The sequence below is a fragment of the Mangifera indica genome, unplaced genomic scaffold (genome assembly GCF_011075055.1).
Source record: "Mangifera indica cultivar Alphonso unplaced genomic scaffold, CATAS_Mindica_2.1 Un_0018, whole genome shotgun sequence".
NCBI lineage: Eukaryota > Viridiplantae > Streptophyta > Magnoliopsida > Sapindales > Anacardiaceae > Mangifera > Mangifera indica.
In genome coordinates, this window is record NW_025401110.1 from 63,371 (window position 1) to 88,724 (window position 25,354).

Below are 25,354 nucleotides of genomic sequence, written 5' to 3' on the forward strand. Positions count from 1 at the left end.
CCATCATTTACATTTCATCGACTTTGCCGGTCCACCCTCCAGACCCTGAATTCTCTTTCAAATACAGTTGCAATCTCTCACAACCTTATAGTGATCTTCTTTATCTTAGACTTCATCAGAGAATTGAAATTAAGGGATTCAATGAAACCTCTATAAAAAGTGGGAAGGAGTTTAAGTACCATACTTATGCTACCTTCATCTCCAGGGCGATCAACCAACAAGTTCTGAAGCTCGACAAGCCATCTTTTCAGACTCATTGATCCTCTGCACCCTAAAGCGCTGCATGAATCTTCAGCAGTATTCGCTCCTACTTGTTGAGTCCAACTTGGATATGCTCTTAGCGCACAAATTAAAGCAGTTGGGGCGAGTTCAACTTCAACAGGTCATGGAAGGAGGCTGACAGAATAGCCTCTCGGATAATGGACATGCTTTCTTTGATTTAAGACGGAGGAAATTGAGCTGGATTCCGCAAGAAGTTCTAATTAGTTTGCTCTAAGCATTCAAAGCATATTATTTTTCTTGTTTCAGAATCAGTACTGCCATATTTTGAATGCTTTCAATGGAAATAAACCAGGGCAACATAAATGACAACGCAATTATGACAGTATAATAATCTGACAACTTTTATCTCAAATAAAATATCAAGGAAATCGCTCACCAAGTCACATTAAAGACTTTGAGGTATAAACTTAAAAAGGCAACATCATAAGTTAGAGAATATCCGGATTCAAAATTTCTGTAACAGAAGAAATTCTCAGGAGAAAAAGAAGAAAAAAAATTCCAAGGTCAAAACCTCAGGCCAAAATTTTGATCAGCAGGTACAGTACTATGATCCAAGCACCTCTGCTGGACATACACCATTCTCACTTGCAAGTGCGAAAGCCATATCCATACCATAGCTGACAAGCTGAAAAGGATGCCCGACATAGCCCTTATAAACGTACAACAAACAAATAATTAGGAAGATTATTCTGACACGCTTGGTATAAAATGATAGAGTCGTAAACTAGTACCTTGGTATGAATAATTAAACAATTAGAGAAGAAGATCAAGTCTATTGATCAAAATAATTATACACGCATTTATATATGTATGTAATACAATAAACACCTAAGCATGGAGATATTAAGGAGCTGAAGATGGGTAAATAGATACCGGAAAAAATTAATTAAGATCAATGCATGAGTTATATACCTTGAACTTCACCGTCTTTGGGTTTTTCCAATGGAGCGTTTTCCAGAGAACAAATGCTTTGGTTTCAATGTAGGAATAACTCTGTCAGCTTCTCCACGACGAGCATCCTTGTTCCTCTTCTTAACAGATTTCTTGCCCAGTTTGATTGCCTTGACCTTTTGAGCAGAGTCCTTGAAACCCTCTCCTGGGGCAACTTCACTAGGAGGTCGTGATTTTGACCTTGACCGGGACATGGACCTCAGCCGCAGCTTCTTGTTTGGTTGGTCCACATCCATATCCATAGCATCACCATTATCAATATTTCCCCTGTCAGGTGACCTCTCCCTTTTACGGCCTCTAGACTTGCTGCGGGCACGATTCATTGCCAAAGAAGGATCCAGTCCCAAAGATGATAGCTGCCTCCCCATTCTCTGTGTCGTGTACTTCCTTTCCTTGTCAAACTTTCTAGGTACTGTGGGCCGACTCTCAGCAGTGCTTTTCTTGATCCTATGTTGTTGAATGAGCAAGCTTTTCTTTCTCCTGATCTCTGCCAGTGCTTCTTGCTCTTCTGGGGTCAGTTCATTACCATCCTGTTCAAAATCATCATCTTCCCCTATTTCCCTAAAACCTTCTTCCCGTTCCAACTCTTCAAGCCTTAACAAGATATCTGGATCAACAAAGTCATAAACATTGTGGCCATCGAGAATTTCAGGCACTATATCTTCTTTCCATTCATCATTGGACAAGATATAATTCTTTCTCAGACTGGCAGAATATACACCAGCACCACCATTCTCGTTCTCCAAATCCTTTTCTGTCTTCCTCTTTTCGTGTTCAGCTGCTTGCTTGGCTTTAGCTTCCAAAACTGCCTGAGGTATACAAGGTGGCCTTTCCTTCTGGTCCCGTGGCTTTGGCATTGCTACATGAAACCGATTCATACAGTCATTTATCTTTTTGGTTTTCATCTTCATTTCTACCCTTTGATTCAATAACCTCTCACAAGCTGCATTCTTCACCAAACTAACCCCATCTTCAGTCAAAGTGCTCATGGTCAATAGCACCCCCTCATCAGTTTCAAGTTCTCCTCCTGAAGCCATCACAGTTTTCAATGCTTCAGCTTTCATCTCCATAACCAATTTCATGTCTTCCTCAGATATATTTTCCAGTGGCTGCAAATCAGTCTTGTTACAGACAATAATCAAGGGTTTGTTCATAAACAGAGACTTAATGCTGTGAAAAAGAGCTGCCTGCTGGGCAATGCTGTATCCACATGATCCTGAGATGTCCAAGAAGAACAGCACAGCAGCTCGTAGATGTGCCAGCGCTGTTATACTGCACATTTCAATAATGTTACGATCTTCAAATGGCCGGTCCAAAATACCTGGGGTATCAATCACCTGATACCTCAGATACTTATAATCAGTATGACCTATAAACAGTGACTTTGTGGTAAAAGCATAAGGCTGGACATCCACATCAGCCCTGGTAATCTTATTCATAAATGAGCTCTTTCCAACATTAGGGTACCCACAAATCAAAATAGTCCTTGTATTTGGATCAATTGAAGGAAGCCTTGCCATGTGTTGTCTGATCTGTTCTAAATATGCCAGACTAGGACTAATTCTCTTTATTACAGTACACATTCGACCAAGAGCAGCAACCTTTAGAGACTTGCAACGGTAAAGCGAGTCACCATACTTCAACAACTTCACATAATCTTTAGAAATTTTGCTGATGAGGTTCCTTGCAGTGTTTATTTGGCCAAGAGCAAGCTTGTAGTGATCTTTATTATAGAGCACATGCAGAAGGTCTCCATAAAAAGGGTGGATATCATCTAGACGTGGAAACTCTTCAATGATTGTAGACAGTTTCTCATGAAAATTTTGTTGCGTATATTTTACCTTACGCATGTAAAACTGACGGAGCCGAGAAATGGCATATCCTTTATGAACAACAGTCGGTGTTTGACGTTGGGTACGGGATAGAATGATGTCAATGAAATCCTTTCCATTAGGAACAACAGTAATCTTCTTGAAATTATATTGCACCATCTTCAAGCACTTGCCTGTGAAGATTTAAAAAGTAATATGTAAGAAAATAAAGTAATTAGAAACAGCAGAGGAATATATATACACAACAATATATTCATAGCTTGCAATCCACCATGGCATTAGAAATCCAAATCTATTCATGACAAGAGCACACAAAACTATTACTACTTAAAGCATGATAGAAGCAATAAAACACTGGCTCTCTCAGCCCTTAGATTAGCTGGCTGGTCAAAGTTCTGATGTTGGTATTGAAGCATTCCCTAAAATATATCATACTATTTTTATAAGAAAGTATAAATTTGCAAGTAAAAAATTGGATTATTGACAAGGATCCAGAAAAAACTAAAAACCAAGCTAACAATCTATAAAAAATGCCGCAAATATTCATCCTTCTATTGAAGGGAAACCAAAAGATAATAAAAAATAAACCTAAAATGCATTATAACATCGACAAACTCCAAGTACAGTAACGCCAAGTATGTGCGTACTAGCAAACTATGTTATGCAAGACTTCTGCTTTCAGTTATGCCAGACTATCAAAACACCATATTAAACTACCGCTAAAGAAAAGAACTAGACTTGGAGATGCAAAACAGTAACACAAGCTATTGAACAAAACACTAATAAAAATTAAGAAATTGAAATTTTAAAAAATTAACTCCATATTTCAAACTCAAAAGTTTATTTTCTGCAACATTTTGATCAACAACAATCAAAGAATAAACTTAACTACTTTACTACATAATAAAATAAACTTCATTAAAAACATCACAAACACAGAAAATTAGAAAAAAAAAAGATTCAATCAATCGTTTCCTTTTTGTTCTTCCTGAAAATAACATTTTGAATGTAAATATAGTGATTAGATCAACAGTAACAAAAACAAGACATTTTTTCCTGCGTACGATAGGAACAAAGAAGATTAACACACAAATCACGCTGAAATTATAGTTTAAAGAGTCGAGAGAAATAGGTTTGCTTACCTGCCGCTTGTGACGGTGTGTGCTAGTATCAGTGCCGCTGGTAATGGAGGCTCTTCCGCTAGTGACGCCTTCGGATGAAAGAAACGGTGCCGCCTGTGATGGTGGCTCTTCAGAGCAGAGATACCGCCTCAGTGTAAAATTTCAAGGCAGAGAAGAAGAAGATGATGTGTGGCGGCCTGTAGCCTAGGGTTGATTTAATTTTATTCTATAATATTTTTATAGTAGGAGGTAAATATCATGCACATCCCCTAAGGTTTTATAAAATTCATTTGGTTTTCGATTTTCTTTTTTTTTTTAAAGAGATACTAAACCAATAAAACTTTGTATGCATTCTTCTAAGTACATGAATAAATACATAAATGATATATTATAATTGAGTGATTTTAAATTAAAAATAAATTAATATTCACTCATATAATAACATATTATTTTTGTATTAAAAATATGTATATAAAACATTACTATACTATGATATTTCAAAAAAAATGAGTACATGTATTTTTGACAATAGTTTTTGTATATTACTTATGATCAACTCAATTAAATTAATATATGAAGTTTATCTTTATGACTCAATTATTATAGGTGGCAAAAACTAGGAATTAAGAAGGTCAAAATACTTATTTTCACCCAAGGTTTAGCCCCGTTTTCACACACATATGTGGGGTTTTAGAAACCTAAACACTAACATATAAATTGTTAAATTTAATAAAATTTGTTAATTATAGGGGATATTAGAAAATATTAAAATTTATATCATTTTTCTTCTTAGTTTAAAAAATTAATAATTTTTTTAGGTTAAATTTTAAAAAGTTAATTTTCCCCCTAAAGTTTCAATTTTCCTATAAAACCTCACCCTCTCTAGCAATAGGCACCCTTTGGTTCTCTCTCTCCCTTCTTTCGGACTCATCTTGGCTGGAAAAGACGATTCTTCGTCTAGAAAAAAACAATTTCAGCTCTTCGTCTTCATGTACAACAAAGAAACAACGGGGGAATTTCGGTCGAAGTAAGAGCGTGTCGAGAAGGAGAGTTCGTGGGCTAAAGAAGACTGTCAAAAAAGTTTGGTTTTAAAAAATAAACTTTAAAAAAGATCATATAACTTTTTAAAACTTAGAATGAGGAGGGGTAAGTTTTTAAAATTAATTACAACTATTGATTAAGACATGTGTCCCTTAAATCCTGCCCTTCAAGGCTCCCCAAAAAATTTTAGAAAATCATGTGTTCTTTAAGGCTGATAAAGCATCCTTGGTTGTTATTGAAATAAGTCAAATAACAGCATGTGAAAATTTTGGCAAGTAATAATATTTTCCCGCAGAAAACATTTTGTATTAAGCATCTTATGCAAACGAAGAACAAATGGTATCGTTTAAAGCAAAACATTGCACACCTTGAGCGACTCTCGCAATTTCTTTTGCAAAACCTATGGAGACAACTCTTTTTCTGTGTCTTTGATTACGAAGAGAGACATTCCTGCTTTGTATGTTTTCCCAGCCACTTCAAGAATTTCATCCTTCATCAAAGGAAGACATGTAAAAGCATGGAATCTAAGCAAGAGATGATGCCACCTGAAAGTAGAACACAAAAATCAGTAGTACAACAATGTATTACAGTTGATAAACCTATGAAGCATACATATACAACTGAAACAGCATTATTGCATTCAAATCAGCTCAATTATTTTTTCATGTTGGAGACTTAAATAAAAAATAAAGAAAAAGAGTTTCACATCTAATTAATAGAATATAAGAGAGTGGTATATTAGTGTTGTGGATTGGACCTTAACACAAGCTAATTGGTTTTGTGTAATATGGGTTTCAATCTTCATACTTGTAAACTCAATATATATTTCCGACATTTCAAAACTTCTCTATCAAAAAATATAAGGTAGAGCTAAGTACTTGAGAGTTCTCAATCCTACCAATGCTCCTGCTTTTCTTGCCATTCTTTTCACCCCCATTTCAGCTCTCTCCATAAGAACTTTCCTAATTTTTTGAGTATCCTTCTCATGACATAATTTTTGATATGGTGCAGCTGCCCTAAGGGGCTAATCTCTTTACCGGACACTGTGAACAATAATGGAGCTTATTCAAAATGATGAACTCTGCATAGAGAATATCAAGTTTTCGAAAATATAGAACTTTACCCTTTTTTTTTTTAAAAGGAAAAGAACAGTATAGTAATAATGAGAACTAATGTTTACAATGGAGGAGCAGATGTCCACAGCAAGAGAGGAAGATCTTTAGGCAAAATTCAAAAATAAGAGAAAGATCACAAAAGAGCCTTAGTCAGCTATGAAAAATAAGAATGAGATATCTTGGAAACTTTTGGCAGTAAACATTGAAAGGGCTGCAAAATAACATGATTCCGCTTTCATAGAATACTAACATTCAAGGGATTAGAACAGTAGATCATTAGGTCAAGCTTGCTCAAATATAATGTTAATTGACCACTTGACTGAAAATCCCAGCTTTGTAGGCAAGGATCTACAATAATATTTAGATTCTAACTTAAGAGAAGAGGGGGAGGTGGAGAGAGGTTAGAGGGTAACCTTTGGGAGCATTGGCTTGATATGGCAGCCTCTTATCCTATGAAAATAAGTTTCTCATCTACCAAACCCCCTTCTGCATCATGAAGAAAAAAAATCTTTCAACAGAAACAAAACTTGATCGTTAACCAGTCAAAAAACGTGAAATCAATATCTTCTTTTGAGTTTTGACAACCTTTCTTACTTCTTTTCTTCCATGAAAGAAAGGGATGGAATTTAAATTTTTTTAAAAAAATAATAATATATAAAAAATATTTGAAAACAAAAATATAAAATAATAGATAAATTTTTTTAAAGCAAAAATACTAATTTGAGGAGGGACTATGATTGACCCAATAAATTTGAAATTTTTTTTTTATTTTAATTTTTCCTCGATTTTGATAGTATAAGTGTTTTCAAAGTTAAAAAAACAAAAACAAAAACAAAAGTCTGTTTCTAAATATGAATTTTTTTTTTTAATTTGCAAAAGGCTTTATTAAAATTTTTCATTCATTTTTAGAACCGTAAAAAGCACTGCTAACATGTAAGCCTATTAGAAATGTTTCCAATTTGATTGAAAAAAAAAAAAAAAAAAACCTGAAAGGTATATTCTCACCTAACGCTTAGTGCATCCTCAACTTTCACACGTAGACTTTTAAAAAATTAAATATTTATTTATCTGTTAAATTTAATTATTATTATTAAGGGTAAAAATATCAACTAGAGATTTTATTTAAAGAAATAATAATTTATTCTCTTTTTCTATTTTAGTTTTGAAAACTAACCATTTTTCTTCTAACTTAGTTTTAAAAAGTTACTTTTTCACCTTATCATCTAAAGTTTTTATATTTTAAAATTAACAGTTACCTCTCCTCAAAATTTAAAAATATTACACTTACATCTCAAAAAATATATTCTCTCTTTCTGATGATTCACTCTAGTATGCCATTAATATCACTATCAGCACCTCCATATTTTAGGACTGTCGGTTACATTTTAGTTTTATTGTTGGCAATGTTGTGATTAACTCTTAATAGTCATTAAAATCTATATAGACAAAGTGTTACTTTCTTTAAGGTATAAAACATTGTATTAGACAAAATCTCTTGACAAGTTTATATTTACATGAGAAGAAAATTAATTAGAAAAATAATCTAAATATTTTTAATAATTTTTATTGGGTCCATGTACACCTCCACCTGACCCGGTTGAATTTAACTGCTAAGGGTAGTTATTGGAAGGGAGTTTGAGGGTAATTAAACACTTATAAATTGTCCAAAAACTATCTCTTCCCAGTAACAACGACATTACGTTATTTTTATCAAAGAAAAGAATTATCTCTTCCTCTCTTGCAAAAACAAAAAACACAAACCTTATCTCCCAATGAAATTCAATATGTGGACAAATGGTGTCGTGAAAATCAACTAACGTCAACATCTTGCATCTGATTAAAATGGGCTTCATCGGAATTGAATCCGGATACACAAATTTAATATTTACAGTAATTCACATAACTTAATTTTTGGCATCATTGTTCCAAACAATTTAAAAAAATGAGATTGATGTATGTTTAATGTTTTGGATTTGGCAGGCGTATCTTCAAATGAGAATTGCCTTTTATCAATAACATTTGATTTGATGCATAATTTATTATAATTAAGACATCAATAAAATTATGAATACCTATTTTAAATATATAGTTATATATGTTATTATATAATTAGATAATTTTAAATTAAAGATAAAATAATACTTAATTATGTGATGACACACATAAATATATACTCATTTATGTATTTAAAATGGATACGCATATTATTCCTCTTAAGATATTAATTATGATAAATTTAGAGAAAGTGTAAGCTAAATGTTCATTTCATTGTCATTTCATTCCTAAACTTCATCAACCAAATTATCTAACTTCACTGTCAATCAGAAAATTCCATCTCCGAAATTTAGCCTTTTTGGTGTGAGATGGCCAACAAACCAAGTAAGAAAGCCATTTGATTATTGAGTTTTAGCCAAAAACATGATTGGTCCAATAGAATCTAACATTAACACTTAAGTCCTTGTCAAATAAGAAATGTGTAAAATCCTCTTTTTATACTATGATAGTTAAATCTTGCACCGTATATTATATAAAAATACCACATTTTTTATATTATACATTGTATTATAAAATATGTCTTCTGAAAAAATAAAAAAATAAAAATTTTAACTAACAAATCATAATTTTAAAAAAAATCACAAATACACCCAAAATTTTAAAATTTATTGTATATATTTCTATTATATCTTTATTTTAAAAAAAATACATATATAACTCAAAATACATATTATTTTTTAACTGTATTATAAAATATATTTTATACATTATAAGTTATTAATTACTACACTAAATACCTCTTCCATGTTACTTTTTCGTTTTCTTATAATTAACATAATTGTAATAATTTTTTTTAAAAGAAATTTCGCTTAGTATCCATTTATTTATTCATAATTCTGGTAATTTTTATTCTCATATACATATTTTTTTGTGAAATCCTTTGATAAAACTGGTGTCTGACAAGGACCTAAATGTTACTGTCAGATTCTACTGCACCTAAGGATTTAGGCCAAACCTCAAGGACGAAATGTACTTAACACTCTTTCAAAAAAAGAGAAGTCAACCACCTGACATGCAGCTACCTGATTCGGAGGGACAGCCCATCCATGGTTGACTGTCAACAATATTCTTTTATACATAAAACCTGATATATCCGACTTAAAAATAAAATAAAATCATGTTTCTACAACAGCAATTATACAACTCTAATGGCAGACTGCGGTCCAAGACCAACGTTTGCTCTAATATCACCACTCAGCTCTGTGACTAAAGCTATACTACAGCTAAATAATAATTATTTCTACACAGAATAATCCGTTCATCATCTTAGCCGCTGATATTTTGTTTTGTTCATTAATCTACCAGATAGTTGAATCAGATTTAAATCGAGACCTACTTGAACATTGTCACTAAACATGGTTTCTTTCCCTTTCATCTGTCTATGTCATCTACGTTAGACAAAAGACTGTTAAAATTTTGTAACTTACAACAATGAATTACCAGACTAGACTTAGTTGATCGGCCAACCTAGTCCGGAGTAAACTGCTTTACGGAAAAGAGGATGCACATCTTCAGTTAGTACCTCAGCTTCCAGCTTCTTGATACAGGGCCATATCTACCATTATAGAAACACCAATGCAATTGAATTCCTCAGAGACAAAATTACTTTATTTTTTGAGCATGTAGACATTATGATTCTTTTGAAGAATGAATTAAAGTAACATAAACGATATGATAAATATACATGTCAGGAACATGTTGTCAGTCATGCAATAAATCCATGGCCTCAATGCATCGCTGCATGCCACACTACATGTACTACCATCAATTTGACAGAGAGAAAAAGGAAACAGAAACTCAGACAAATAGCAATGTTTTACCTCAGAAGCATACTGCCTTGAGAAGGCCTTGACGTAGCCCAGTGTTGTTAGACACCATTGCTCTTTTTCACCTATGTTGTAAATATCAGTTGTGTTCCCGCCGTTTGACTGACTGGAATCATTAAGTGATAAAGCAAATTAACTATCACATCAGCTTGAATGTATTTACATGAGATGGGAAAAATAAAAGAAAAGATGATGGTTGGCATAAGGAGGAAACCTGTTTTTAGGTCTTCCATTCTCATTGTCCAAGTCCATTGCTGATGAGTCTTCAGTGTCAATGGCCATGGCATCTGCAGGGACAGACTTTAATTCCCGCATTGTACCAGTTCTTGATGCATCAGGCAGGCGTTCACTCAATACAGTTGAGAAACTTTTGTAAAGAGAAAGGAACAACGACTGTACATGCCAGTTGTAGTCGACATAAGAAGCAGAGTTAATGAATTAAGATCAGAAGAATAGAAACATGAATTTATAAAAGAAAAGTACATGATGACAAGTAATATACAGACTCTTTTAAAATATCCAGCACAATTGTCAAATGACACAGGCCATTACAAGTTTACAACTATCATTATGTTATATAGAAATCAATGCTATACATCACATAAGAACGCACAGACAACTAATGCAAGGAAAGTCTGAAGGAGTAATAAGGTTAACTGTTGCCCAGGCCGTAATAAACATTGCCATTCAGTCACCAGTAGTCTCTTTTCTTGTTCATTCTCAAAGATAATGTACTGAGACTCAAAGGAGGGAGGGGACAGAAAGCCTTATCTCATAGCCTAACCCATTGATTTAAACATCTTTGCGCTAAAATCAGAGGAATCAAGACATGATCACTAATTCTAAATGAATACCCTTTTTTCTTGCCACAAAGTATATAACCTAGTTTCATACATAATCAAGAGACTATCTAAGCTTTCTTCTTTGTCTTTGTTCCCACTAAATTTTTTAAATTCTTAAATGACAGCATCCACTTCATTACACTACAGTAATTTACTGAAAAAATAGCAGCGAGATCTAAGATAGAGAACTGAGATAATACAGTTAATCTTATAAAACATACCTCATTCTCATCTACTGCTCGAACAAAAAGAGCCTCCTTGGCTTCTAAAGATTCCTGGGCTGATACCTCCTCTTTCTTTGTTTTTTCAGCTTGTAATTTCAAACGGTTTGTCCTTGCAGGGTTTTCACCAAGAACAGGTTCACCATCTACCAGTGTAAGTTTTGACTCAGCAGCCTCCAAATCTGCTTTGGCCTTTGCCGCAGCTTCTTTGGTTAATGCAACATCCTTCTTAAGAGATGCAATCTCCTTCCTTAGATCACAGATACGATTATATGTTTTGTTAACTGCATTTCTGAGGATCTGTAGAGATTGAAATGGGAAGAAGAGACAGGGAAGATAAAACTTAAAAGAGAGTTCATAATAATAAATAATTCTAAAAATATTGAGAGGGAAAGCAATTCTGCTAAGCTAGTTTTTAAGTCCTAAACAATTAAAGGGAAAACAAAATAAAAGTTGTCCTACCATCAGATTAATAGGTATGCAAGCAAGCCACAACATCAGAGTGGTATTCAAGTTTAGTAGTAAAAGCTTTCACCGTAACAATTTAGGCTAGCAAAATCATTGTTATTCAGATCAAAATATAAATAACAACAAAGCCTTTGTTTCTCCACTCTCAATTGGATCATTTTAATTAAGAGGAACTCTATTAGGATTCCAAATGCAAAGTATGAGACTTAGATCCCACATTGAAAAATATGAACTTCTAGTGTGGGGTTTATATACTCTTAGGCTCTCCAATCTCAAAAACTAGCATTTAAAGTGTGGTTTTCCAAAGGTTCATATCATTTGATATCAAAGTTATCACCACGTCTCCTAGTTGCAATCATACGACACAGGTGATGACGCCGACATTGCAGTATTCGCTTAAAGCTAGTAGGGAGCTAGCGCACAACCAGCTCGCATGGGTGTCGGGGTTGTAGAGTGTGGTGGTGTGTTAGGATTCCAAGTGCAAAGTATGAGACTTGAATCTCATATTGGAAAATATGAGTTTTTAATGTAAGGTTTATACGTCTTAAACTCTCTAATCTTAATAGCTAGTTTTTAAATTGTGGTTCTACTAAGTTTCTTATCAAACTCTCACATTCGAAAGCATGATATATGAAAGTACTACTTAAGGCAAAAATACGAAATGTTCACATCTCAATTGTTTATAGAGAATGATTGTTGAACTTGTTTTGCTAAGGTTAAAGCATGTAATATTTTGACTGGTATTTTAAGATAACTGTTCTTGTCTACTTAACTTGAAGGAAGTTCTGCTCTCCCATATTTTTGTAATTGAAATTGCTAGATTGATATCATTATTCTCATGCAGGAGAAGAAAAACCATACAATCAGTAGAAAAAAAAAAATCACACAATTCATTTGGAGAAAACAACTCATAAAGAACTGTGATGATATACCTCCCATGGATGATGAGATGTATGAAATTGGTCAATGCTCGCTGGAGAGAAGACCCATCTCACAATAGCCAAATTAGAAATAAGACGGTAACCCATCATTCTATCAATTGCTATGGCTGTTATTTGTGCATTGTTCTTCCAGTAAGAACTCACTTCTGCTATCAGCATCACTTGCTTGTCCTGATCAGGACAAATTTTTGAAATGACTTGGCCGTACCTCTCCAAGACAGTGATCAAGTGAGTGAAACTCTTGGATCCAATATCAAGAAGTGTCTGTACCACTACACTGAGGGTTACTTCCAAACCATGAACAGGATATATGCTTTCTTCTACCCATGCAATTATTTCACGTGCACTTTGCCTTCCTTTGACCTTACTAGTTAGTTCTGCAGAAAGTGTATATTCCTCATATTTTTCTTGATCATCTTCCGCACTGTACTTGAAATTTGGACTGCCTTTTGGGGGAAGCAACTCTTCTAAAGCAGGGGCATTCTCAATGCTCTATATGAATATATATAAAGAGGAAAACAAGTTAAAAAGAAGTAAAAGCATGCCAAACACAATTAACAGAATAAGATTATCAACAATCACATATGTTAAGAGTTTGTTCATAAACCATTTCCCAAGCCAACACTTATAGCATTTCTTTATTTAAATGGGAGAAATAGAGATAGACTCTAAATTTACTTTCAAATTATAATCCCAACTGTTCATTGAACTTTGATTATAACTACTCATGAGGCTATAAATTGGTAAACATTGAACCAGACCAACGTCTGCTCTGGCATTGCCTACAAAAGAACTCCCAGCCACAGCTCAGTTATCCAGCTGAGCCCACAGCTCCTTAATATGAGTTCAACATGGTGAGCTCCAAGCAAAGTTCAGAGTAACCAGACTGACATCCCAGCAACAAAATGCTCAAGTATTAAGATGATAGACTGAATACAAAGTCTGGAACCATGTACGGTTCTATGCTCAGTTTAGATTCAAAAAAGATGCATCCTGATCTTGTACCTGCAAAAATCAAGACTACCAATTTGCAAAGTTTGGACACAAGAATTATGTAAACCATTTCATTCCTAAATTTGAATAATGCTCTACTTTACTTATTGGAACATTTAATACAGAGTACAGACTCATTCACACTCGTTTTACTGCATCAGTTTTGGATAAGTCTGTCTATAAATTTTCCCAGCTCTTAGATAATTACCTGCTTAACTTTGTCCCAGTATGATAGACGAACTTCCCTTTCCAACACCTCTTGAACAAACAATCGTTGTGGAGCCCACTTAGGGAGTTCTAAGACATAAGCCCATTCTTCCCAAGGCCAGATAAATTGGAAGTTTGATCTGCCAAAAGAGAAGCCATAAAAAAATAAACACACACCAACTAAAAGGTCCATCAGTAAGAAGAAAAAGTATGGAGGTTAACAATTTTCTTTTTCTGATAGAAAAACAAAAATATGTATTTGATCCCAAAAAAAGATAAAACAACAGTGGAACAAGCATTCACAGGAATAAAGAGAACCCATCTATCTAAGAAAGCAGGAATATCAAGTCACTGCAACAGAATGTCAATATTGCACAGGTAGATATTATAGGTTCCACACTTACAGGTGGTGTGAAAACCACGTAATAAACCGTGTCTGGCACTCCATATCCAAGTCAGCTATTTTCTCAAAAAGTGCACGGACTGCACCAGCAACAACTGCAGGAAAGGCCCCAGGAAGAGCCTGTGCATTAAATCTCATTTCAGAAACTTTAATTAACTGCCTTGGAAAAGTTGCTTTCCCAAAACATTTGGGAAAAGAAGACAAAAAGACAGACATGATTTACGCAATATTCCATATTACCTTACAGAGATCCATAATAACCAATGTGTAATATATTGGCTTGAATGGGGGTTGAGGTAGCAAAAGCAACTACAAGTAAAATAATAAACCATTGTTAGCCAGGATACTATGCTGGGCCTTCAACCTACAGCAAGTTTCAATTCCAGCTTTCCATGTAAGATTTAACATTTTACTTTTTAACGTAAACCAAATAAACTAGCATTGAAGAATCATCTTGTAGCAATTAAGGAAATCAAACTTTTTGATTCATCAGCATCTCATTTTCACAATCCCAAAAGAATAAACAAATTTGAAACTGCCACGTTTCCTATGTGCACCTAGTCTCAGCAATCAAATAAAAAGCAATCATGTTTGCAATACTTTTCAGGATTCAGACAAGTTGCAGCGAGAGGTTGAGGACTGGGATTCTAGAGGGCAATCCCTTTCCAATTTTCAAATGAGATTACAACAATATTCACAAACTGTAGAACTTATTAAACAGTTAAGGACAAGAAATCAAAATTTTAGAACATATATTAACCCTTGACCCCAAAGTTGCAATACAATAGATTTTCACTTTATTCACAAATAGCAAAAGGTAAAGTTGAAGAATTTATTCAAAGGTTCTTCCTTGCCTGTGAGAAGATGGTCTCTGCCATAATATACTCGTATCGGAAGGGCACAGGCAAACTGACCATGAAAGAAGCACATTCCTTTCGACTAGCTTTGCATGAATCAAGAAACATAAAAATTAAGAACGGCCAAAAGACCTCCAAAAAAAAGATTAAATGGATAGAAAATGAGTCGATCACTAAGTTTCTTTTTGCAAAGACTTTCCAGAAATAAGCAGAAGCTCAAAACCAGGAATTTAAAATCAAGCTAACCTTTATCAACACAAACAAAAAACAGCAGAAACCAGAAGCCAGTGGAATAAACCTTTAGAAGAAGATTTATGAAACAACACTTCATATTATTTATTTATTTGATAAGAAACTAAAAAAATACATTAATGAAAAACAAGATGCATAATATTGAACAAGCAGCCAATGCTAACTGCAGACCATATGTGTTAAGTCATGATAAATGCAACAACTTAGTCAAAATTGAATATAAGACATACATAATGACAATTATTTCTAGTGTTAGAGAAGAAGAAAGATATCCTCTTCCTGAGAACATCCATTCAATATACAACGATTGTATTGTGATTCAACATAGCAAAGATGAGAAGTTTTTGTTAACATCAAACTCACTTATAATTAGAGTACTATCTATCCAATCAATAAAAAAGAAGACACCATAATCAAAACTATAATAATAATTATCAAAGGCATAGACAAACCAGCCACTGAAGAACAAAAGCACATCCAACAAGTACTCCTCCACGATGACGCGATCAATAGGTTGCATATCCTGTCATCCAAACAAAATGGCAAAAAAGAGAAAAAAAAAATTATATTTTCACCCATGAATAAATCATAATGAACATCAATAGGTTGACATGAATTTAAAAAAACTGTTAACAGTCTGAAACATGCTGAAATTGTATAAATTCAGAATCTAAATATCATAAAGCATTATAATTTTGAACAGGATTAATATGTAAGTAATTCCTTCTAGTCCAATATCTAGGATTAATATCATGTACAAGTTCCTATCATAGTAGTTGAATTTTGTATCATACTGTATGATATAACTTTTAAAAAATAAAATAATAAAAAAATCGAATTGACGCATCATCAATTTGAAAAATATTACAAATACCTTTGAAATTCTAAAATTTTTCATATACGTCTCTACTACTTTATATCGATCCGTATTGATAATATGTATCGTATCGTATAATACGTTCACTGTATCATATCAATTCAATATACTTCATAATACATATCATTTTACACCAGTCGTACCATAAAATACGTATCATGTATCATAAAATACTAATAACTATGGTTCTCATCCCTCAAACCCTAGTGAAACGAAAGCCAATCATATGTCTCAAGCAAAACAATATATATATATATATAGCTTTAGATAGTTCATAACTTTTTTTCATCTTAATCTTTCTTAAAAAATAATCTAAATCCTATCACAAATATTTTATTCAACTACATCATACGCAGAGAAATAAGTGGGCTACTACATAAGTAAAATAGACCCGAAAAGCAGTGGTTAACATAACTCATTCTGATCAACACAGCATATAAAGCTTGCAAGCAAAAAGAGAAAATCATTCAGTTTCCTTCAAAAATGAAAAACTGGTGGGTTCCTTGTCACAGAACTTGGTATTAAACTTATCAAATTATACAAAAAATTTACTAAAATCTCTACTCAAAGATCAGTATCAGTCTTGCCACAAAAATGCTTAAGTCAGAGAAGTCCAATTAGACATGTCCTATTAGGGAACTAAAGTTAGGCAGGTGAAAAAGTTAAAGAGGCCAAAGAAAAATCCGTTTTCCACCAAAAGAAAATCTTCATAACTGTAGGTCCACACATAATCTAGCCTGTGTTTTTTAATCTTTATGGATATAAAAAATGGCAAATTTGGGATAAAGACTTAATAAAGCTTCATCTTTTGCTAATCCAAAAGCCTGATATGTGTGGCATAAAAAGCTAATGTCAATAAATTCAGTAAATAAAGTTTGCACAACCATGAAACATTTATATTGCAAACCTCAAGATTTACGACTACCAAAACATAAAAACATAGATTAACATATTGATATTAACAATCATGAAAAGATATTTAAAATTACTACCTCACTCTTACTTGTCGAAAATATATTAAGCCTGCATATCCTTTGAGGATACTTCAAATCTGCTTCATGCTTTTGTTCACCATAAGTTATCCCAGAAAACGTTGAAGCTGGATTAGGTTGCTCAGGGCAGTTTACTGCCCCAAATTCATGAGACTTCCCAGAAACCAGTTGAGCTTCAAATGAAAGGTGAGGCCTTGGAACTGGCAAATAAAAGTACATAACACAAGCTCAAGAAGAGCAAAAAAATAGCTTTTATCACAAGAGTTAATCATGAAACAGAAGATGGATTAGTGTACAACTAATTCAATCAATCACAATAAGGAATATTGTGAATCAATAATTGTTCAATTGCACTCTGATAAAATTCACAGTTAAGCATCACTTTTCTGTAGAACCCCAAGGGGTTGTGCTTAATGGTAAAAGCTTTTACTTTTAGAGCTCAACAGCACAAAGGCTATTCTTCACCAGGTAGAAAAGCTTCTGTCAAAGCGAAAGATTTGATCCAACAGAAATCCCCTTGGGGACACATACTTGAGATATTATAATCTACAAGCTTCCTAACTCCCAAGGTTGTAGGATCTAGAAGTAGCACTCATCTTTAGCGAACACTTGAGATATCAAATTGGAAAGAAAGTATTAGTTGTCACAAAAGTTATTTTTTTCTTCTATCTCTACATGTTTCAGTGATTAGAAAAACCCTTCATAGCTAATTTTGAAAATATAAAATCAATCATATACAAAAGTAAAATAACAAAAATCAAATAAAAAAGCTGCAAGTAACTTCAAGAAGTTATAATGAAAGTTCTTCAAAGTATTTTCAACGACAAACCAAAAGAATAAAATAATAATAAGTAAATGTTGGTTAGCTTAATATCCATCCTCCATGGACCTATTACCACTATAAACTGAACTATCTCATTAATGAATGAACTGAAAAAGAAATAAAGTGAGCTAAAAGTAACATTACCACTATCAACTTTCCATCCATTGTTTGATAGGGTTTGAATCCGCTCCCACAAATCTTCCAAGAAATCCTGAACATAAAAAATCAAAACACATTGATGAAGCAAAGGGATATCCTAGATAAATCAAAAACTAAAATTTTGTTCAGCAGATTGTGCATGGCCAAAGCCTTATAGAAGAATGAATGCCAAGCAATAATAGTAGCATCTGAAGAAAGGATCATTAGTTTCTTTCACAAATGTGTCCTCCTCCAGTTGATGATGTAAAAACTCAGTTTTAGGAGTATGGGTGATAAATGCTTTGATATCTCATCCAACTCATGCGATCAGAACAACATCCTGGCAATGCTTAATAGTAAATAAGTAACTCAAAATTATAATAGGACTGAAGATAGATAGGGACTCGAAGAAGGATATATAACTTCATTGCCATTCTGAAGAACTATGCTTAGAAAATCTTCACAGCCTAATTTTTATAATCAGAAAAAGCATGAATCCTTAGTACATTATAAGAATTCTGTATTTCCTGTGCTGTTCTTTACAGCTTTGCAAGTTATATATGCTACAATGCAGTTCATTTATAAAGTGTACAATAGAAGCATAGGACACAAGTAGTTGATGTTTTAGTCACAAGCCATATAGTGCTATAGTTGACACAGAAAACATTTGATTTTCCTAGTTCAATTGGGAAAGAATAATGGTGTTAGTTACATGGGCAAGAAGGTATGCACAACAAGAAAACACACCTTGAACTACATTTCAAAATCTAATGATTGATATCGAAATGCAAGAATTTGTTCCTAAAAGAAAAATGTTATAGCATATAACACTTAAACAACAAAATCCCAGCAGAATTATCAATGATACAGAGACCATACCTTTTCAACAACACCCTTCCCAGACTCATCATCATCCTCCTCAAAGAAAGACAAACCAGTGTCTGTAGCACGCCTTCTAATGCTTAAATAGGCTTCTAAGCCAAGCATGACCCTATCAATTTCTTCAGGGACTTGCTGAACGTTAATAAGTATTGTCAGCTGACAGAAAAAAGATAAACTTGTGTGCATTTTGAGTGAGGACAATTCAACTCTGAAGCTGAGAAAGAAGTAAGCAAAACACACGTAGAATACAGTAACAAGCAACTATCACCAAAGCTAGTAAATTATTAATGCCGCCTAAGCTTATAAAAATTAAAATCCAAAAAAGTCGAAACCAAAGTGCAAGCATATTACCAACAATGTAATTGCTTCCCACAACCAAAGAATCAGATACACTGCTCCATATTCACTTCACTACATCCAATAAATTATAGACAATTAATGAAATCAAAACCCCAGGTTAAAGCTTACCAAATTATTTAAATTTCTGTTCCAAATGTCAAACATAAGTGAAAAAACCAGTAACACCAATAATAAGTTATAAGATCCTCCAAAACATCCAGAGTAGCCTAGTTGACATAAATAAACAGCAAAATTAAAAAATATATATCCAGTTTGTACAGAAAAACAAAATAAAATAAGCAATAACACCAGTAATAAGTATAAGATCCAAAGTAACAGGAAATCATGTCAGCAAACTTCGGAAAACTATCTCCAAAGCACCAAAATATACATCACCTCAACAAGTTCCGCACCTCCCCATGGGAGACAAGACAAGATGCATGTTACGTAAAAATCAGCACATGCTTGCCATGAGGGATTTCCTTTCTCCTCATCAACTGTAGTTGCAGCTGATGATAATAATGTTTCAAAAACAACTACAAGCGAACCAGGTTGTAGAACTTTGCTACACATCTGAAGGACATAGATTAAAGAACAAAATTAACAATTTTCTCACAATATTAGGTATTTGCAAAATCTTAAATAAATAAACATTAAAACCTTATCTCAAAAAAATCTAATATCTAAGTGAATATCCTGAGAGAATAATGAAAAACAGCAGGACTTAATATCTCCATCTGGATGAATGATCCTCAAATTCATAAATTTATAAGAACTCTGATCTTTTGTATATATGATTAGCTGGAATGGTTTTCCTTATTAGCCAGCCCAGCCCAGCCCATGTGGCGGCACCTAGTAAAGCATCATAAGCTTTATGCAAAACATACGCTTCATGCGATCATACCAAAAGCAAGCAAAACCCCTCATCTTCACTCTTTACACATAACAGGGTTGTAAAAAGATTCTAAGACACACTCTACATATTATGCATCACATCCACAATAAGTGAACACTATCCACCAAGAAACATGTTATATAGCCACATCACATGGTTACATGTGATTTAATTTATAACTTCTTCCAACATATTTTCCTACAAGGTCTTGGTGTAAACCATAATAGCTAAAGTGGCACAGATGTAGAAAAACAGGCAAGTCATCTATCCTCTCAGAATTTTGGCTCAAAATGAAAAATTAAAATTCAAAGCAAACATGCCAGTCCTTTTCCACTTAACAAAACCTTTACAACAACACACGTACCATAGCAGTTAGAAATCGCATCAAAATACGAATTTGATCACAGTTTCCAGAACCTAAGGCATCCTGTAAAATCCCCCACATAGAGAGTCAGAACATTATTCAGGGAAAATATTATTACTATTTACAGACAGTGAATTTACATCCCTACCAGCTGATAACAAGCTATAACATCTACTCAAGTATATCATTTGCATGACCCCAGCTCAAAAATTGGTTTGCCTATCATCCATCATTTCAAAATAGACAATAAACTGTAAAAATAACTAGTAAACTTTGACTGGACTTTCTCACCTGAAAAGTAGTTTGAGTATTCTCCACTAGTTTCTTAACAAAGTCCTCATTTTCCAAGTTCAACAAACCAACCTGACTCAGAGAAAATAGAGAGAGGTTTATAAAATTACATAGGATATGCCAACTGAGCAGGAATCTGAAGAACATAAAATAAAGGAAAAAAGGAAGCTAGTTTCAGATATGACTTATAGAAGCGATCAACTATCAAAAAGCACACTATTAAAAACCAAGATGTCCTTTTTCTGTACATCTAAGATAAAAAGGATGACTCATTAACATAAGTTACATGATTCAGATGCTTATTAATTTGCTTTTAATGATAGTAATAAGGGAGAAGAAATGAAATTAAAGCCCCATAGAAATACTGAAAATAGTAATCAACCCAGAGACAAGAAGTCCTCTTGATGAACCAAGTGTTTTTGATAAAGGAAAATGTGCCAAAATCTTGCAAATTTAGGATTAACTTCATCTGCAACCAAGAGACAAAGGAAAATGTGTGTATATCTCGCACACTTAGGGGTCATTTCCATCCTTGATCATGAGATACTAAGAGAAATTGTTTTACTTTGAGGTTCATGCTAGCTGGTGGTTGTTTTCTCTCTCAATTAGAATTTGGTGAGAAAAATTAGTGACTGATTAAAAATATTCCCATCTGTATTATTCAGAATTCAAGTCCTTAAGAGGAAAACACACAACTTGGTACACAAGCCCAAAGTAAAAGTAATAAGCTTTTGATAGGGTCAATGGACTTCAATATCTACCCCACACCATAATATTTATACATGCTTACACTCTGCCAATTGAAAGATATCCAAGAAAACATTTGTGCTAAATTCACATTAATTTGAACATGACGTGTGAAAGTAGAAAGAATATCATCCAAGGATTAGAAACAAAAACAAAGAAGAGACCAGAATGAGGACATAAGAAGTAGCCTACCAATGTCCCATATAAAGGAATTTTGTGAGGAATTTTTTGCGCACATTGTAGAAGGTACTGCCAAGAAGAAGAAAGTAATTAAGTCAGCATGTTTATGATAGTTGAACCATACAAAAAGAGACATTCAGCTAACAAATAATTACTTATTCTGTGAACACACAAATCTCTGTTAGAAAAACAGGTACAGTAACACAAGTACAAGAGTATCAAACATTAAAATTAATGACTATAACACAGCTAGACAAGCAAGTGCCTAAAAAAGTGTGCAAGTCCAATACATACCAGCCACTATATACATGCAATAACAATTAAATCAACAAAACAAGAATAACCTTGATTTGCAAATGAATGTATCATAATGATTTTTTAACACACAATTACATATGAACAAACTAGAAATCCCAAACTTTATTATAACTCGATAGAACCATTGTTAGTTCTAAGTTATAATTATTGTCACCTACATTCCATAAATACTGCAAAATGTAGAGTTGTCAGTCAGACAAAATTGTTAATTACCAGAGCTTCTTTCAAGAACCTAAACTACTTTTTTCTGCTGACAGGTACTAATATAATATTAAGCACTTATTGCTCTCTCTCTCTCTCTCTCTCTCTCTCTCTCTCTCTCTCTCTCTCTCACACACACACACACACACACACACACACAGACTCAAATATAATAATAAATTTGAGGGTTCAATTACACACATGCCCAGAGAAGTGCCATCACAGTTGGTAATGCTTTGGGGAATTCCAGCTTACTTAAAGGTAGAACTTCTAATAACCATGCATCATGTTTAAAACTTAATATTGGACTCTAAGCTTCTCTGTTATTGGCGTATTAAACTTAAAACCTGTAAATTATTGCAAATGTGGTGTTTGAAATCAATGCCTACTGATTGGTGAATGACCTATTTTTCATCATCCAAATTAAAAACTTTCAAACTGACTTTTCCAGCCTTAAATATTCTTTGGCCAGTACTGCAGATTCGCACTATCATCTCTAGCATATTCATCATAAACATTCCCAAAACCATTACTATCTTTTTCTTTTATGATCTCGTAAATTTCTGCCCACAAAAAAATCAAACAGAAAACTAAACCCTCAGAAAAATTAAACATATAAAGTGCAAGTAAGTTCAATTTTCATAAATTCAAAACTTACAACATTAGTTTAAAGTTCGTGAAATAGGAACATAAGAAAAGAAATTTACGGGCAAAATATCGTTAGCTGAGTGTTCGAGCTCTCGCCGAAGTACGCTGAAGCATGTTTCCTGCAAAATCAGAATCAAAACAACCTTCAGTACATGCATTTCACGTGATAACAAAGAAAGCGAAACGACATACAAAAATGAACAGAGGAGAGAGAGAGAATGCCAGCGAAAGAATTGTACGGACAATGTGATCTTTGAAGTCGCCAGAGGTGCCATACTCGGGACACTTGTCGCCGATTCGTAAGAGGAGACTCTTCCAACTGCTCATTCTGCGTCTCTCTCTATCAATCTTCCTTGTGAAGTTTGAGAAGCGAGCGAAACGGAAGCGGAGAAGAACTTTGCTCCTCCAGATGAGAAGAAGGAGAAGAATTAAGTTACAGAGTGAGTGAGAGACTGGGAGGGACTTGCAGGGGGTGCAGGATTCAGCTTGCAAACCTAAAAGAAAACGGGTCCGGCCCGTTTGGGCTTTTTTGTAAAGTTACGGCAAATTTTAAAATTTCAAACTCTCCTGTAGGCTATAGCGTCTAGAATTAAAAGGTAAATCAAGGTTTGGTTTCTATTAAGTAACCCCTGTAAGCTTGAAAATTTACACCAGAGTGACCAAGCATTTACTTCTTTTTTCTATTTAATTTATTTTACAGAAAATAATTACATATACAAATTACTTAGGTAAAAAATAATTATAAAAATGAAACCACCTACCCAATTATACATATTATCTTCACTGGAGGTCAGAAAAAATAATTATAAGTATCATATCGTATAAAATATATATATATAAAAATTATATATATTATAAAATATATTAAATTAATATAATATAATAAATATATTATATAATATGATATATATTTTATAATATAATATATATTATAAATATAAATTGATATATTTTTTTAGGGAAAATAAAAATATATATAAAAAATTTTAAAATTTTAAAGATATTTGTGATATTTTTTAAAATGATGATATATTAATTAAAATTTTTAATTATTAGATTATTTTATTATTTAAAACACATATTATATAATATAAAATAGGATAAAATATGCGATTTAACTACTATATTTCAATACACTCGAAAATAGTGTTGAACCAAGATTTGATTTTGAACCTTATGTGGATTTGGGCTCATGCTTGGGCCTTCATTGGGCAAGCCGGTAATGGGCCTACCTTCTTCCTAACTAAAAATCTTTTATAATTTGGTTTTTTTATTATTTATACTTGTGATATAATAATTAATAATTTTAGTATAAAAATAAATTAATAATAAATCCTTTTATTTTTTGATTTATTAGTATATTATTCTAATAAATTCTTAACTTTTGATGTGTTACTTAAATCAATACTATTGAAAAATATTTTTTTAAAAAGTCATAGAGATAAGTTTGCACAAGCCACTACATCAACCACCCATTATAAGCATTTATAGCTTTCTAAGAATTGCAAAATTTAAGTCATAGTAACCACCATCACATGCAAGAAAAATGTCGCCAACTCTAAAATTTGTCATTTTTCTTCTATTTTACGGTCAAAATCATTCCGAAACTGAGTCACAACGTTAGTGTTAAATAAGTTATTCAATTTTTTAAAATTTTTATATGATTATTATCGTTTTCATTTAAAATATCAAATTTTTGCAGTCAATATTATTATATTATTATCAAAAATTTTTGACGAAATAAACAGTTTTTACACTTAAATCACACCCCTAATATCACTGAGAAGCAATTTTCGTCGACTAACAACACATTTCTTCTTAAAACATTTTCCATTTTAATTGAATTTTAGATGAAATTTTTGATGAAAAAATGTTTTAAAAGCTAGGTTCCTAAGGTTAGAGATGAGAGTAAAACAAATATCAATTTGGGATCTTGACTATATTCGTACCAATAAAATTATATTATTTTAATTAATTTTACAAAAATAAATATAAATTTAACGAAGACAATGCACCAAACTTCCTATTACATTTCCTTATACACTGTGCTATCCAATATAATATATATTAATTAATGTTGAATTGCAATTGCCCATCTAATGTTTGGGAAAACACAACTTTCATCTCTTGAATCTAAATACTATAAAATGCGACCCAAAACACAATCATATTATCAAAACATCCCCACATAGTGTTAAACATGTAAATTATTATATTATACATAATTATTAAATTATCGTATTATAATATTA

The 25,354-nt window shown here is 32.9% G+C and overlaps 2 protein-coding genes and 1 long non-coding RNA gene across 5 annotated transcripts; all 3 read right to left on the reverse strand.

The window, feature by feature from the left end:
• Positions 1-596: 596 nt before the first annotated feature.
• LOC123205887 (nucleolar GTP-binding protein 1-like) lies at positions 597-4,402 on the reverse strand. The gene is made up of 3 exons (XM_044622942.1): positions 4,208-4,402; positions 1,195-3,238; positions 597-931 (listed from the first exon to the last, which is right to left on the reverse strand). Exon 2 carries the CDS (start codon positions 3,222-3,224, stop codon positions 1,203-1,205), a length of 2,022 nt encoding a protein of 673 aa, XP_044478877.1. The 5' UTR covers positions 3,225-3,238; positions 4,208-4,402; the 3' UTR covers positions 597-931; positions 1,195-1,202.
• A 1,115-nt stretch (positions 4,403-5,517) lies between these two features.
• On the reverse strand, positions 5,518-6,918 carry LOC123205888. 2 transcript variants are annotated; one of them, XR_006499904.1, is made up of 3 exons: positions 6,756-6,918; positions 6,126-6,270; positions 5,518-5,772 (listed from the first exon to the last, which is right to left on the reverse strand). It is a non-coding gene; the product is annotated as an uncharacterized LOC123205888 (long non-coding RNA). The 2 variants fall into 2 exon arrangements; XR_006499903.1 differs by lacking the exon at positions 6,126-6,270.
• Positions 6,919-9,502: 2,584 nt separating this feature from the next.
• LOC123205886 (nuclear cap-binding protein subunit 1-like) lies at positions 9,503-23,561 on the reverse strand. Of its 2 annotated transcripts, XM_044622940.1 has the most exons (19): positions 23,346-23,561; positions 23,162-23,221; positions 21,948-22,004; positions 21,009-21,080; positions 20,718-20,780; positions 19,855-20,031; positions 19,117-19,251; positions 18,244-18,310; positions 17,277-17,476; positions 15,860-15,930; positions 15,153-15,237; positions 14,539-14,607; positions 14,300-14,418; positions 13,897-14,035; positions 12,687-13,187; positions 11,287-11,586; positions 10,438-10,616; positions 10,218-10,329; positions 9,503-9,952 (listed from the first exon to the last, which is right to left on the reverse strand). In XM_044622940.1, exons 1-19 carry the CDS (start codon positions 23,427-23,429, stop codon positions 9,848-9,850), a joined length of 2,595 nt encoding a protein of 864 aa, XP_044478875.1. In that variant the 5' UTR covers positions 23,430-23,561; the 3' UTR covers positions 9,503-9,847. The 2 variants fall into 2 exon arrangements, with proteins under 2 accessions (XP_044478875.1, XP_044478876.1); XM_044622941.1 differs by lacking the exons at positions 21,009-21,080; positions 21,948-22,004; positions 23,162-23,221; positions 23,346-23,561 and adding an exon at positions 20,866-20,988.
• Positions 23,562-25,354: the final 1,793 nt, after the last annotated feature.

What these genes read in the sequence shown, in the direction of transcription:
- LOC123205887 (XM_044622942.1), bottom strand. Translation starts at nt 3,224, where the DNA reads ATGGTGCAATATAATTTCAAGAAGATTACTGTTGTTCCTAATGGAAAG.
- LOC123205886 (XM_044622940.1), bottom strand. Translation starts at nt 23,429, where the DNA reads ATGAGCAGTTGGAAGAGTCTCCTCTTACGAATCGGCGACAAGTGTCCC. An exon ending in TGGATGGAAAGTTGATAGTG is followed by an intron (nt 17,477 to 18,243) that starts GTAATGTTACTT and finishes TTTATTTGCCAG; the next exon opens with TTCCAAGGCCTCACCTTTCA. An exon ending in CATCTCATCATCCATGGGAG is followed by an intron (nt 11,587 to 12,686) that starts GTATATCATCAC and finishes CAATCTCTACAG; the next exon opens with ATCCTCAGAAATGCAGTTAA.